Here is a 15,173-nt window from a genome sequence, read left to right as displayed (position 1 = left end):
TCCATAGATAAATAGTTGAAAAAATTGAACTGCCAATAAATGCAATAAAAATAAGAACAGTAACTTTATCAAATTATTTTTGAGTGCTATAAATTGCTTTCATTTTTTAAATTATGGCATTTATTTACTCGTTTATTTTTTTCCCCCACAAATTTAGGTGAAAATGTATATCACTATCCGCAAATATTTTTATTATTTTGGTGGATATCTTATATATTTTTTTATTTTTATTATTTATAGGTTTTAAGTTAGAATTTCTGGTAATGATTATGATCTGTAAATGAGAGAGAATACAATAGATCAATTTTGAAAATAATATTATACATTATGATAGTGATAAATAACTTTGGCAAATTAAGAAGGGGAAACAATTAAGGAATGAAATTGAAATGAAGCTCAATTGGAAAATACATGTTGCTCAAATCTGAAGGGCAAACGTAATAAATACACATCTCCTCCAAAATAAATTGTACTGATGTCAACTTGTATCACGTTTTATAGATCTGGAGTTATTTTAATCCGTTGTTTGTGTTCCATTTTCTGGCGTAGGAATTATTATTGGTGGGGCTTCTATCTATAGCAGCTTTGATCTTCAGTAATCTTGATGTTTTATACATTTTTATCTCTGTCCATATTTCCAGGGATTCAGCATGCCCATGTTCTGATCTGGAAAGCGTTAACATCACGAGTTCAGCATTGTAACGAGGAGTAAACTGAAAAAGAGGGGGTGGTCTGTGGCCGGTTAACCCTGGACCACCTAACAATCAAACTCTTTACAAAGACGAATATACTGTGTTAAAGTGTTAAAGGACGCCTACGTTTCTCTGAGACATGATGGAAGGATGTTCGTCTAGTGGATCGGCACCGACCGGAACCAGCCTGGAAGGGAGGATCCACTGTGTTCCCTCTCTGTCTGGTGCGGATCGGAGGTCCTGCAGAAAGAATTATTCAAGAACTTCGTCCCATTCGTGTTCTTCCTCCTCTTCCTCCGCAGCCTGTCGGTTTAGCTCTCGTTAGTGGTGGTCCCGATGGTGCTCTGGCTTTTAAACCCAGTTTTTACAGTTCCTGTTAATAGCGACGCACAGATTTTAGCTCATGGTCACAGAGCGCTATGGTTCTCTGTACAGCTCCCTTCTCATACCCTTCCTTCCTTCTTTTGGTGTTGCACTCCAGTCCTTCTGGTTGAATCAAACATGAACAGGATCTCCCTACTAAATGTTCCACTTCTTTGCTGTCCGCTCGCCATCTCTTGTTTGTGGTGTTTGATGTGTGTGTGAAGTGTATCGGTGGCGACGATGGCCGAGGAGCGGCACACCTAGACAAGAGATCAACAGCTCTCAGCTGACCCAGAGGAAGTCGAAGCGCTGACCAAGCCTATTGAGACTTGGTCGACCCCGAGGGAGCAAAGAAACCCCCCCCCTGCTGTCTCACACTCTCTAGATAACAGCTTTTTAAAGTTAAATACGTTTTAAAAAATATAATAAACATATTTTCAACTCTGTAGCTTTAGTACTAAAGTTTTAAATCAAGTGTGTTTTTGTCTGTACAGTTTTTTTTTCCTCTTGAATACGTATCATGTTTGTTGCCAAATTGTGGCCTACATACTTAAAAGTATATTCCATCCCTCCCTGCCCTCACCTTTAAAGGCGGTTACCATAGATATCAGCTTCTAGGCACTGCATCGTCCGATTGTAATTAACTCAAGTATCGAAGCCGAATATCTGTGCCGTTCCATCATCCAACAGGTCGAAAACGAGCCGCTTACATTTTTGCACCCGTATTCAGTGTTAATGGATCCAAGAAGTTCTAGATTTTGTTGTTGATCATTGTTCATATCCAGTGCAGTGATGGATCTTTGTCTGGCAGATGTGTTTGAATGTGTTCTGAATGTTCTCAGCCATATCCTTTTCCTCGTCCCTCTTTTGGGTCAACAATCACTTTTCAACCTTCCCTTTCGCTGTAAATATCAGAGATGACCGGATCTTTTTTTTTCTGCCCTGCAGTCGACATCAGTCACCCTAACATACTCTAAAAAGCCTTTTTTTTCTGTGATCTTAAATTCTTTTTAATAAAATAAAATCTGTAATCAGTTTATGAATGAATGTGTTTCTCTTGTTTAGTTTTTGCTTTTAATTGCCTCCATGTCCGAAGAGCAATTTTTTTACATTATGAACTGTGGGGTAGTAATGCAACATGGTGTCGATGTGTTCTTAAAAAGTAAGATTCACATGTAAAATCAGTTCCTAAATGAAAATGAATTTATTTTTTTTCTCACAGGACTTTAAATGTGAAGCAACCGTTGAGTCGCACGCAGACATCTTGAGGCGGTTGGTTGAGGCTACCGCTAACTAGCTGCTAACATACCTTTCCCAGTTAGCTCAGATGCTTCTATCACGGGGATAAGTTTATCACGTTCGTCCTCGCTACTGAATTACTTATGTTGATGCCAGTTCTACGGTACATACATTCTGTGCGAAAAGCTTGGCACTACAACAATATAAAATACGCAATGTATGTCTTGATACCTAGGTCTTGCCTTTAATCAGTCTAGTAGTTTCATTAGAACGGTGCGGATTTGAATTGGGCATGTATTTCGATTCCACACCACTCAATCCAACCATTTGAAAATCTACAACTGCAAATGTTTGGAAAATAAAATAAAATCTCTGCTTATTCATGTTCATTGAATCAAATAAACAAGATCAGATAGAACATAATGATAAAAATGAGATGCGGATCCATTGAGATAATTTATTTTACAGAGGGCGGCAGAGAGAGAAGGCACAGTTTGGACTTTCGTGTCCTGAATGAGACATACATGTATTTTAAAGAAAAACAAAACTAAATACAGTACACTGAAACTCAGGACAAAAAAAAAACAACTATGTTTTTATAATTATTGCAAAAAATGACTTTGTCCGGATAGTTTAGTTCGAAAACATACTTGATAACAGCCAATATGGCTACTGCTTGAGTGTTTGATTATTTTCCTTTTATCCAAAACTTGTGTATCACAGACGTCCTGATATTAGTCATATAGGTGACACCAAATTGAAGAACACTTGATTTTTTTTTTAAAGATGAGTGAGGTGAAAAGGAAAAGAATTTGGGATCTTGATGCTTCCAGTGGAGTGGTAAACGAATACGACTACCATCTGCGTGACAGGCTTCCCGAGGAACCCCTGCAGTTCATCTGAGCGCAGTAAAAACAGGTGTTTTTACCATCGCATTGCCTCGCAGCCGGGTTGGAAGTGTTTCACAGAGGAATGTTGGCGTGCTTCTTCCATGGATTGACCTGCTTCTTGCTGGCCAGCACTTCCAGGTCGCTGCAGATCTTCTTACGGGTGGTCGCGGGCTCGATGATGTCGTCAACGAAACCTAAAGAGAGAACAGAGTTCAGATGGAGATGTTTGAGGTTTAAACACGATTAGCTGGTGGTAAAGACGGCGTTGTGTTTTTGCAGACAGCAGATTTACCTCTGACGGCAGCTGGGAAGGGGTTGGCAAACTTGTCCACGTATTCAGCCTCGGCTTTGGCCTGGTTCTCCTTTCCTCTGAAGATGATCTGAACTGCGCCCTGTGCAAACAGAAGGCAGTGAGTGGGTTCAAGAAATACGTTACAGACAGAGATGATGAACATGTTTGTACCTTGGCACCCATGACGGCAACTTCAGCCGTTGGCCAAGCATAATTCACATCTCCTCTCAAGTGTTTGGAGCTCATTACATCGTAGGCACCTCCGTAAGCCTGAAAGGGAGACAAAAAGCAATGCTAAGGCTAAAAATGGCAATTTGAATTATCAACCACACTGCGTTTATTTCCATCACCCAGAACTATTTTCTACACGCAAATGAGAAATTCTGTAAACACACACCTTTCTGGTGATGACAGTTATTTTTGGCACCGTGGCCTCCGCGTAGGCGTACAGCAGTTTGGCTCCGTGTCGGATGATGCCGCCATACTCCTGAGCGGTACCTGGTGGGAGTCATCGCCACAAATTAAAGGGACGTCAATACATTTAGATGCAAAATCGTTGTTCACCTCTCTTGTAGGACTAAGCAAACACATCTGGTCCACTTCCAATATCATTTTCCAGAATACCTGGCAGAAAACCTGGAACATCCACAAAAGTGATGATGGGAATGTTGAAGGCGTCACAGAAGCGAACGAAACGGGCTCCTTTTACCGAGGAGTTGATGTCCAAACAACCTAAAGAACAAGACAAATGCATCATAGACTGAGGAATCAAACTTTCAAATCAACTTTCAGCTTTTTTTTTCTTAAGTTTAGCCTACCAGATGCTACTTTGGGCTGGTTACCCACAATCCCCACGGTGCGGCCATTCATTCTGGCAAAACCCACCACGATGTTTTTTGCGTAGTTGGGCATGATCTCAAAGAAGTCCCTCTCATCTACGATCTGATGATGTGTTTTGGAAAGCTTTTTAGGTTTTGCATAACTAACACGTCACGCGTTTATGCGTCCATGTGTGTTTTGTTTGTGCTCGTACCGCGTGGATGATTTCCAACATGTCGTAGGCTTTCGTCGACTCAAACGGGACGATGGTGTCCAACGACTTCACCAAACGATCGCTGTAAAGAAAGAAATAATCAAAAGCAACCCCTCAATAACGACGAATGCGTGGGTGAATGAGTGCGCAATCGCGTGTTTCCAGATGCAGTAAAAGGCTTTTTCTTTTACTGCGTCTTTTACTGCCAGTACAATAATGGCAATTAGTGTATCTGACACCAAGGCCTTAAAATGTCTTAAATTTATTAAAGAAAATGTAAGTTGGCCTTAAATAGATTAATCACAGGTCTTAAACTGTGTTATGGAAGGTCTATTTAATCTCCGATAGAGGTTTAGAGGTTTTATGTGCCATAAATAAGACCGTTTACCTGGGATCATGGCACTCCCTGATGGGAGCTGGATCCTGATTACTAAGTGGAAGAAAGTTGAAGAACTCCCGTAGGTTTAGCAAAGCCTCGACATCATTCTCAAACGCGCGATGAGCCACACCTGACAACAGAAAACAACACAAAGGGAAAAAAATTTTTTATACGCTTTTGAGGCATTCAAAAATATGATCGCGATCGTGAGAACGATATCTAAGGAACTGACCAGAAACGGTGGTGTGAGTTTTGGCTCCGCCCAGCTCCTCCTGCGTCACGTCTTCGTTGGTCACAGACTTGACCACATCCGGGCCCGTGATGAATAGGTATGACGTATCCTACTCACACACACACACACACACACACGCACATACATAAAAGAAAACAGTCTGGTCAAACAAACTTTAGATGCAGTTTTAGTATGAATGAAAGAAAAATCAGCAATATGCACTATGCACCAAATCTTTGCTTAATATTATCAATAAAGCAATTGAAGTGGGGTACTCAATTGATGAGGTTCAGATGCATAATAAATAACCCCACATTTCTATGACATTCCTGATGAATGTGTGTAATCTTTCACCAGATCTGGCCTGGGCCTGAGCAGCCTCATACCTTAACCATGAAGGTGAAATCTGTCAGGGCAGGCGAGTACACAGCCCCTCCGGCACAGGGGCCCATGATGAGGGAGATCTGAGGGATGACTCCTGAAGCCAACACATTCCTCTGGGAAAGGAAAACAGCCGATTTTTATTTCTTAACCCCAGGAAAGGCGAGGAGGTCCGTCTGCTGCCGAGAACGAGTTCAAAGCTGGACTCCAGAATACGGTGCAAACAGGAAAGGTTTCTAAAGCTGATTTTGATTTTTGACACTCCATCATTAACTCAGATGTTGCCTATAGACCAAAAGACGATGCTTTCCCGACGATTAAACATACCAGGAATATATCTGCGTATCCAGCAAGGGACTCCACTCCCTCCTGGATGCGAGCGCCTCCAGAGTCGTTCAGCCCGATTACGGGAGCGCCGACCGTCATGGCCTGATCCATGATCTGAGCACGCAAAGACAACGAAGCTAAAATGACAATGTTGTAGCTGGGAAAATAGTGCAAATGGACGTTTGGTTACCTTGCAAATTTTCTGCGCGTGCGCTCCGGACAAGCTGCCACCGAACACCGTGAAGTCCTGGAACAAGCAAGAGAGGAGCAAATGATGGAGGGTCAAAAAACGTCTGGTGCTGTGGCCCAACAAAGACCGTAGCCTGTACCTGACTGAACACGTAAACCAGCCGGCCGTTGATCCTGCCTCGTCCGGTCACAACGCTGTCACCGGGAAACTGAAAACAGAGAACAAAAGATGCGCGTGCGCGGTTAAAAAAAAGAATCCTTTCTTCGTGTGCGTCGCAGCTTTGTGAACGTTACCTTGTTGCCGTCCTGCTCCATGCCAAAGTCGGAGCAGCGGTGTTCCACAAACATGTCCGTCTCCATGAAGGTCTCGGGGTCCAGTAAGAGTTCCACTCGCTCCCTGGCGGTCAGCTTACCCTGCGGCCGCGTGATGACAATATCAGGACAAATTACCTAAATCTTTTGTCTTTTTTTTCATCTCAGTAACAAATGACATTACAGTCACGGAATAGAAAAAAAAAAAATGTTTTGTTTGCATTTTATATGATCAACAAAAAGAGACTCAAATGTCTCAGGCTCAGTTAAAGTGGAAAAAGAGCATCTGTGAACAGCAATTTTCACCCATCAACACTGCTGAAGAAAAACATCCCCACTGCATAATGCTGCCACCCCCCATGTTTCACCGTGGAGACGGTTTATTCACTGTCCAGATGGGCATTGTTAGTTTTCCACCACACACAACATTATGCGTGTAGGTTTGCACACACTGACGACTGGAATGTGACATATCATGCATCTCTGATTTATAGTCACATTAAATTACACACATTGCGTCTTGGTATCAACTTTAGGACAGAGTGACCAGCATGCAAACAAATGAATACTTCTACATATAATACTGCGATAACTTACTATGATCATGCGTTATAAAGGCATGCATTAGAAATATGCTTTATTAACAAGACCAAAAAGGGATTTGAGCTATTTTAGCTTTTTTTTTTTTTCTTTTTTTTTTTAAGTGTAAGCCATAACGTAACCACTGAATCCAGAATGCCAAATATCACAATCTCAAAACGTCTGTTTGTAAGTGACTCAGACAGGGAGGATGGGAAATGTTCCTTGCGTGTGTGTTTGCTGACTTTACCCTTTTGTGTTGTGCATCTATTCTCTTCTGACCTCCCCCGATTAGCGCCGCCTTCCGTTTCTGTTCGATCCTCTCCTTCACGGACAGGTGGCTGACCGAGTACCAGCGACAGTGCACCTGGAGAGGGATCTGTGGTGAGGACGCCGCTGCTGCTGCGCCATACTTTATCTGCGCTAAACTCCTCAAGGAGACCCTCAATCCGCTAAACAGACCACAAGTGCTACGAGCCACAGTGAAGGCCGCCATCATGCCTGTGCGTGGTCTGTGATGACAGCAGGAGAAGAGGGAGAGACAGCCACTTCAGCCAATGGCGTACTGAGGGGTGGGTTCCGACAGCCAATCAGAAAGCGCAATATCACTGCTGTCGTGAATGGGCGGGAATACACCAAGGAAAACTGGAAAACCGTTTGCGTGAAAGCAGCAGTCTATGAAATAAATATTTACGCAGAAATTATTTAAAACAGATTGATAAAAACGTCGGAAAAAACAGTTGTTTTATTAGTTTAAAAAACAGATTTTCATATTAGTAAAGATTAATTATGGTTTATTCGTCTTTATAAAATGTAATATCTATCTATCTATCTATCTATCTATCTATCTATCTATCTATCTATCTATCTATCTATCTATCTATCTATCTATCTATCTATCTATCTATCTATCTATCTATCTATCTATCTATCTATCTATCTATCTATCTATCTATATGTGCATATATATTCATATATTTGTGTGCGTGCGTGCGTGCGTAAGTGTGTTAATATTGTTGTAAATTAACCCAATATAACTAAAAGTGGCGAATTTATCACTGAAGAACAGTGGCGTGGACGTAAAAGCTGTTTAACAAAAATTTCAGGGTCAGTTCATGTTTTGGTTGTTGGAGTTTCTCATCAGAAACTATTCACTAAAAAACAATTAACTTTTAAATTTCTTATAAAGTTTGTTTTTTATTTTTTTAAAAGTTCTTTCAGTATGTCTCAATTATGAGTGATACTTTATTATCTGAATCTCTAATCTCAACATTTCAACAGTTAAAAACACCCTAATTTCTTTCCCTTAATATGTATACATTTTTACTTCAATATATTATTTGGACGCTATGAAATCCAAACAAGCATATGGTTGACATTTTGGCTCTAAAAATTTTAGAAAAGAAGAGAAGAAAAATGCACAGCGAGAATGAGGAGATGTGAAAAGCCTTGTGGAAAACGACAAAAAAAAAAAACGTGACTGTAACCAGGGTAACAGCAAGTCTCGCGTGAGGTGCATGCCTATCGAGAGGGGCTAGTGTGAGGGGAAAAGTGGTAAATCGTACGATTGATGCACTTGTAATAATAGAGCAAATTGGGTTTGGTTAGATCACAGTTCGCCAAGTATTTGTAAAAAGCCTACATCGATTGCAGGGCTTCGGGTTGCAGATTGCATTTTCTTTCGCTGCGTGACGCATAAGACGGTCCAAGTGGGCAAGTGATACGGTTAAATCTTCGATGGCTATGCTATTGCTAGCCCCTTAGCTTTGTTTACATCTAATGCGCGCCTGCTGGATAATTTCCGACCGCAAAAATTGGGAATTTTAACTTTAGTTCTTCAATTTATCTGACAGTCCATGCGAAAGAAAATGCGTCGGATAGTATGTAGACTCTATGGCTGCTAGTAAGTATATGCTGTTCGAGCATTTTGCTGATTATTAAGCTAACATTAGCTACGTAATGCTAACCTTTTGATCTTGGCTCGTTCGATCATGCGGTTAGATCGTAGCCCATAGGTTTCTTTAGATGTGCATTTTGTTGTAATATATTGTGTAATCCTTCCGACTTTATAATATTACTCAATTATGACCTTAAAAAACTTCTCGATTAAAAAGCAACTACTACACAACAAACCGGGGATGCTAACTTAAGCTAGCCACCTGCTGAGCTAGCTAACGTTATTCGCGTTCAATGAGACGGCTACACAATGAATTGTGTCCGTAATTAATTTCTATCTTATTCTGCGTTCACGTGGTGCAGTGGGTGCCTGTTGCAACACCGGGCTGCTTTTATTTTCGTATCCAAGTTGGCTGTCTGTGGCTACTCTTCCCTCGGACGGTGTTCCCCTAGGAGCTGGGTGGTGCACCGCTATGAATCCCGTGGATGCAACCGCTCTGTATGTGTCTGCCACCCGGGCAGTGCTGCGGTGCGACCCGCTGCAGCCTCAGACCTTCGCAGAGATGTACAAGCAGCTACCCTTCTTCCGACAGTCCCTCGCGTGTCTCGTCTGTGGTAAGCATTCTGTATATTTCTAACAGGGAAACATATTTGAATAATGTATCTTTCTGTGGATTGGTTTTATGTGAAAAGTACATATTGAAAGCTTTTGAATCATAATGTTATGGGTAATAATTGGCTGAAATTTCTGTGGGCTGCAGGAGTTTCCGCTTTTTCTCTCGCGCTCACTACTGCGGTCTCCTTAGCAACCAAGGCTGAGATAAGCTCATCCGTCCTCTTGACAAGACGGATGACTCTGTTGTTGTGCTTGCTGCATAGCCATGTGGTTTCTATTCTTGCTGTATTTGATCGCTACGTTTTGGTGAGGCAGGCTGAGTTTAAGCGAAAGCAACACACAAAACAAACGACACATCTGACAGATTCTTGTAAGTCTTGTTTGTGATTTTGTTCTGTATCTAAATGTCAGATAAGTGAAATTCGACAGGCTGGATTTTTAAGTATTTAATTGGATTTGTTTGGAGAAAAGTTGACGAGCAGAAGGGTTGAATGTAGAGATGTATCGAGCAATCGCACTGAGTCAAGTTCTATAGTTTTTTATTGCTATTAGTTTTTCCTCCCTACTGTTACTACCTGGTCACCCAGGACGAGTGAATGTTGCAACTTGCGAAGTTTCCTCGGACAGAAAACCTTTATTTATTTGTTTATTTGACCAATTTTAATAATCAACTGAACTTTTGGCTTTCTCTAATTTCTCCTTAAAATTAAAAAGTAAGTACAAGATGTTTGAGGCTTTCCGTCACAATTAACCAGTCATTTAGTTGCGGTCTATTTACTGAATGTAGGAAGAAAAAAAAAACCCATCTGATTTGTAGTTTTTCCAACCCACTGATTAGTCATCAGTGGATTTTTGTGTAGCTTAATGTGTTAAAAATTGATGGTGTTTTTTTTTTTGTTTTTTTGTTTTTTGTTGTTTTTTTTACATCAGGCAAACTCCTGGAGGACCCCATTTCCCCAACACACCCAGAGTGTCAGCATTACGTCTGCTTGGGCTGCAAAGGCCAGAAGATGCAGATCAGGTCGTCGTGCAACCGCTGCAAGGACTACTCCTGCTTCCAGGAGAACAAGCAGCTCTCTTTACTGGTGCAGTGCTACCGACGGCTCTGCCTCTACATAACTCATTCGCCGCTGCTCAAGTCGATCAGCAGCCACGTGGGAGGCTCTCCGGAGGTCATGACCTTGTTGGAGGAGGTGCTCGTGTCGCACAAAGAGGACACCGAGCATCCGGGGTTAGCCGAAGAGGATGTGAATCTATCTGCTCCAGAGTCCCTCACGCCCACGGAGGCGCCGCCCGCTCCAGCGGAACTCTCCGCCGTCCCTCAGAGCTCCTCCTCGGAGCCTCCGTGTTTCAACGGACCGGCGGATTGCAACGGACAAGCGCTGGAGGACCCGTCTTCCCCCGAGCTGGAAGTGTGTGAGGTGGTAGAGGAGCAGCAGCAGCATCATCATCTAGGTCTGTCTGTGTCTGAAACCGCCTGCAGCGGTCTAGAACTGGGTCTGAGCACTGGACCTTTAACCCCAACGATAGGCACTGTGTGCTCACTCAGGGAGGGGGAATCAAGTACCAGGGAGCTGGAGGAGGGGGAGGTGTTGCTGCTCAGCGTAGAGGAGGTGCTACAAACGCTGGATCCCCTGCAGCCCGACCGGGACGCTCTTCACACACACCCGGAAAGGACACACATCGCCACGGACAAAACGCACACTCACATGTACATACAGCTGGACGCAGCCCACAACTACACCCAGATCCACACGGGCAGGACTCACCCGGTGGCGCACCACGGCACTCACACGCACCCTTCTTCCTTCGACCCGTCTCCCGCCTCCAAACCCCAGCAGGCCCGGCCCAACCGGAAGCGCTCGCGCTCCGAGAGCGACAGGGAAAAGGTGAACCCCGTCCCCATCACCTCCATCCTCCACGACTCGTCGCCCCAGTCGCACACTCCGACCCCCGCTCACACTCAGCACACGAAGCTGCCCATGCCTCCCCTCGCAGTTCCGGCGCACACGTACTCGTCATTTCCCAACGGCGCGTTCCCCAAGCACAGCCGCCCCGCACAGAACCACACCAAAGGCGCCAGGAAACACGTGGACCAGAGCTCCAAGAAGCCCCACGCCAAGGCCCGCAGCGGCGGAGGCTCCAAGACGAAAGACCGGAGCAAAGACCAGCGGCCGATGTCGGGCTGCGTCCTGCCAACGCCGCCCGTCAGGCCTCCGTACAAGAAGCCGGTGGAGAAGAAGGGCTGCAAGTGTGGCAGGGCCACTCAGAACCCATCTGTTTTAACCTGCAGGGGGCAGCGATGTCCCTGTTACTCAAACCGCAAGGTGAGACCACTTTTTCAGAGTGGAGGGGTTTCTGTTTTTAAATCTTTAGAGATTGCACATCTATCCAGTTTAACAACAATGTTGTGGTGCTTTGTGCAAATTATTTGTCTCATCTCCTGCACGATGGGAGCCTCTGGTAATAATTCAGCAGCGGTAATCTGTTCTGCTGAACAAATTACTAAGTAAGTAAGAGTATAATTGAAAATTATTTTTCTCTGCAATTTAATAATAAAAAAAAAAAAAATCCACTCATTATGATGTAGGTTCATTACACACAGAGTGACATGTTTCACGTGTTTGAGTCAACGGTTGTGGTTCACAGCTAATAAAGATATATAAAAAATTAATATTACATCTATAGAAGAACAGTAGAAATGTTCTGCTTATTATTGAACGTTTATCAGTTTCCAGCAGATTGTAAAGCCTAGATGCAAAATGTCATAAATAATGTTGAAGCAGGTTTTGCACAAGTTTTTTTTTTTTTTTACCCCAACCATATTAATGAAAAGTTGAGTGGAAGGAAAAACTACAAAAGCACTGTTGCTAGACATGGACTGTGGCTGGAGTCAATGCTTCAAGAGCCACCACACTCAGACGTAGACGATGGCTATAGCTGTCACGTTACTTCTGTGATGTGACAGAACGACTATTTTAGTAATCGCTTATTCTATCTGTAAGTCGAATGATTAATTGGATAAAACAATTGGAGCATAATAGGATACATGCATATTTGACTAAGGATTTTTATTATTTACTGCTCTCCGTATGTTGTTCTTCAGCAAATGGCCCTTTTGTGAGTATGGATAGATATAGATTAAAGTGTCTGTATAATCACTAAGTCCAGTTAAGATTGTTTATTAATTAGTTGACTATTATTTCAACAATCGAGTAATCACGATTAATTTGATTAATCACTTGAGCCCTAGAACCAGAGACATCACGGTGTCATTGAAAAAGGACTCGACTGCTGCTCAGTGACCCAAAGTCCTGTTGTCAGATGAAAGCCGCGCTTGCATTTCATTTGGAAATAAATTTTTCTAACATCCAGAATCAGTGCATCCATCCACCATTACATTTCAGAGCACTTCATGCTTCCCTCTACTGACTGACGGCTTTATGGAGATGCTGATTTCATTTTCCAGCGGGAGTTGGCACCTGCCTGCCCACACTGCAAAAGGCGCCAAAAGCTGGTTCAGTGACCATGGCGTTACTGTGACCGACCAGCGTACTCGCTTCCCCTGAACCGCATACACGCTCTATGGAGTATTTGTGAAGAGGAGAATGAGAGACGCCAGAGCCAACAATGGCTGGGGAATGCTACAAGCTAACGGCTTCATTTCATTCCACATTGTTGCTGTAATTCAACCGAAATGGAGCCCGTGCAGCTGCTGTATGTTGACAATAAAGTTTTTTTGATTGCCCTAATGATATTCTAATAATTCAATATTGCGTTTTCATTAGGGATAACTCAGGATTACTAAAAATAAATGATCAAAGTATATAGCTCTGTGTGGAATGAAACTACGTTTTAGATGACTTGAATTTATTTTAATTGAAACACTGAAATTAACATGTCGTTGCAACAGCGGTGCTTATCTTCAATAATCAGTCGACGTACGAAGTGACGTAGTTTCTGTGCAGCGCTCGTGCGTACTGTCCGAGTTGCGTCATCTCTCTCGTCTTCCCCAGGCGTGCTTGGACTGTATCTGCCGGGGCTGCCAGAACTCCTATATGGCCAACGGCGAGAAGAAACTGGAGGCCTTCGCCGTGCCCGAGAAGGCCCTGGAGCAGACGCGGCTCACCCTCGGCATCAACCTGACCAGCATCACGGCGGCCGCGGCTCTCCGCAACCCGGCGACCACCAGCATCCGCGCCAACACCCTCCTCAACGTCGCCACGGCGACGGGGACTCCCGTGACCACGGCCTTTCTGTCCGCCAGCCCGCCGCAGGATGCTAACTTTGACGACAGCTTGGAGCTGCTGATTGGCTGATGGGCAGAAAATCTGAAAAGCAAAACAAACACAAAACAAACGACAACACAGCGCGGTGCTGATTGAATGTGACGGCTGATTATCCACCCGTTTCCGCCGGCTCCCTCTTAGGGAGGACTCGACTCATGGCAGCTATGTGTCTGTCCTGTTCTGTAACCTGCTGGTTTTCTGTTCTGGAAAACGCTGACTAGTGAGATTAGCATGGGTGTGCCAAAGCCTCCTGTATCGTGCCTGTGCACTGGTGTGTATTGTTGCCAGTCTGTAGGTATATACTCTATTCCAAGGATGTTCTGTTCTTCACAGGTGCTTTTTTTTCCAGCTTATAGACCACAGATTTACTGTAAGAGGCAATAGAAACCCATTCCAAGTTTTGTTCATTTGCACACAAACATGTGCAGATTTTTACTCTTTTTAAAATAAAATAAAAAAAGTGTCGATAATAGCGTCATTTTTATTAAGATTTCATCTTCACCTTTCTGAGTGTTATTCCTAAAAATATGAAATGTGTCGTGTTATCAGGACCCCTTCCTAATCCCTAACCCCGTACACGAGCAAACTTTAATTTTGAAATCAGACTAAGCGTTACACAAGGCACCCTGTCTAAAAGCTCTCAGCTGTTTGGGAGTTTGATTTAAACAGCATGCTTTTTTTTAACTTTTAATGAGATCATCCTGAGGCACTTGGAGGCGAACAGTGGGTTTTCATCGTCATAGCAATAGGAATACCCAATGAGGAGGCTCGCTGCTCCTGTCCGGTTACAGTTTTGTGACTGCAATCGCCAGTCCTCAAAAAACTAACACACTTGTACATGACTGTATGTGTATAGAGGTAAACTGAAGCCATAGTTCTATCAGAAAGTTTCCTTTAAACTCCCCAACACACTCACACGCGTAGAGTCCTGATTAATCAGAGATTATACCAGATTTATTTTTGATACTGTTGGAGGTTTGGTATCCAAGTGTTTTGGTTATATCACAAAGAAACGTTTCACGAGGCTGTGTGTTGTCTGTGTTTGTGTTTACCTTCTCATCTGTAACTGCAACATGTGCGTCAGTCCAGTATTGGTGACCAAAAGAAAAAGAAAACAAACAAAAAAAACTGAACAGAGAGAAAACACAACCTCTCTACTCGTGGACCAGGAAAGTAGCAGGTGGACTTTAAGTTTGATCAGCAGACGTGTCCTATCTTCCTTTGTGTGTGTGTGTGTGTGTGTGTGTGTGTGGGTTTCAAAGATGTATTTGTTTTGGGCATTACTTGAACCCTTAATTTTGTTTTTTCTATGTCTTTTTTTTCCGTAATGTAAGTCTTGTTTGGGGAGTGACAGTTATTTGCTGAAACATTCACTGCCATATTATGGAGACATGTAACAACATGAATTAAAAGATAGTTTTTTACTTTTTCAGCTTTGTGTCTTTAATTGTGTGGACAGATGTG

The 15,173-nt window shown here is 43.1% G+C and overlaps 3 protein-coding genes across 5 annotated transcripts in view; 2 read left to right on the top strand and 1 right to left on the bottom strand.

Annotated features, from left to right (window-relative positions):
• Positions 1-2,094, top strand: part of stag1a (stromal antigen 1a) — a 43,649-nt gene extending 41,555 nt beyond the window's left edge. The window contains exon 32 of the mRNA XM_044143475.1: positions 642-2,094. Within this exon, the coding sequence (XP_043999410.1) occupies positions 642-665 (24 nt within the window). The 3' untranslated portion in view covers positions 666-2,094. The remainder of the gene's footprint in view (positions 1-641) is intronic.
• Positions 2,095-2,737: 643 nt separating this feature from the next.
• pccb (propionyl-CoA carboxylase subunit beta) lies at positions 2,738-7,439 on the bottom strand. Its single transcript, XM_044143213.1, has 15 exons — positions 7,159-7,439; positions 6,312-6,431; positions 6,158-6,226; positions 6,019-6,075; positions 5,829-5,942; positions 5,507-5,617; positions 5,121-5,229; positions 4,898-5,018; positions 4,510-4,591; positions 4,295-4,418; positions 4,101-4,208; positions 3,874-3,974; positions 3,648-3,746; positions 3,477-3,576; positions 2,738-3,378 (listed from the first exon to the last, which is right to left on the bottom strand). Exons 1-15 carry the CDS (start codon positions 7,405-7,407, stop codon positions 3,257-3,259), a joined length of 1,686 nt encoding a protein of 561 aa, XP_043999148.1. The 5' UTR covers positions 7,408-7,439; the 3' UTR covers positions 2,738-3,256.
• Positions 7,440-8,378: 939 nt separating this feature from the next.
• Positions 8,379-15,141, top strand: msl2a (MSL complex subunit 2a). 3 transcript variants are annotated; one of them, XM_044142012.1, is made up of 4 exons: positions 8,379-8,462; positions 9,258-9,419; positions 10,351-11,747; positions 13,437-15,141. In XM_044142012.1, the coding sequence occupies exons 2-4, from the start codon at positions 9,278-9,280 to the stop codon at positions 13,737-13,739; spliced, it is 1,842 nt and encodes a 613-aa protein (XP_043997947.1). In that variant the 5' UTR covers positions 8,379-8,462; positions 9,258-9,277; the 3' UTR covers positions 13,740-15,141. The 3 variants fall into 3 exon arrangements, with proteins under 3 accessions (XP_043997947.1, XP_043997946.1, XP_043997948.1); XM_044142011.1 differs by having other exon boundaries at positions 8,409-8,811; XM_044142013.1 differs by lacking the exons at positions 8,379-8,462; positions 9,258-9,419 and adding an exon at positions 9,635-9,790.
• Positions 15,142-15,173: the final 32 nt, after the last annotated feature.

Source organism: Gambusia affinis, linkage group LG16 (genome assembly GCF_019740435.1).
Source record: "Gambusia affinis linkage group LG16, SWU_Gaff_1.0, whole genome shotgun sequence".
In the NCBI taxonomy this organism is placed as follows: Eukaryota; Metazoa; Chordata; class Actinopteri; order Cyprinodontiformes; family Poeciliidae; genus Gambusia; species Gambusia affinis.
The sequence above is the reverse complement of the archived record's forward strand: the minus strand, read 5'-3'. Positions and strand labels throughout refer to the sequence as shown.

Bases quoted from the DNA above. Each gene is read 5' to 3' on its own strand.
- pccb (XM_044143213.1), bottom strand. From the start codon at position 7,407: ATGATGGCGGCCTTCACTGTGGCTCGTAGCACTTGTGGTCTGTTTAGC. The intron at 6,227-6,311 runs GTAACGTTCACA...CTCTGTTTTCAG, and splicing joins TGGAGCAGGACGGCAACAAG to TTTCCCGGTGACAGCGTTGT. The intron at 3,379-3,476 runs GTAAATCTGCTG...TTCTCTCTTTAG, and splicing joins CTTCCCAGCTGCCGTCAGAG to GTTTCGTTGACGACATCATC.
- msl2a (XM_044142011.1), top strand. The intron at 9,420-10,350 runs GTAAGCATTCTG...TTTTTACATCAG, and splicing joins CCTCGCGTGTCTCGTCTGTG to GCAAACTCCTGGAGGACCCC. The intron at 11,748-13,436 runs GTGAGACCACTT...CGTCTTCCCCAG, and splicing joins CCTGTTACTCAAACCGCAAG to GCGTGCTTGGACTGTATCTG.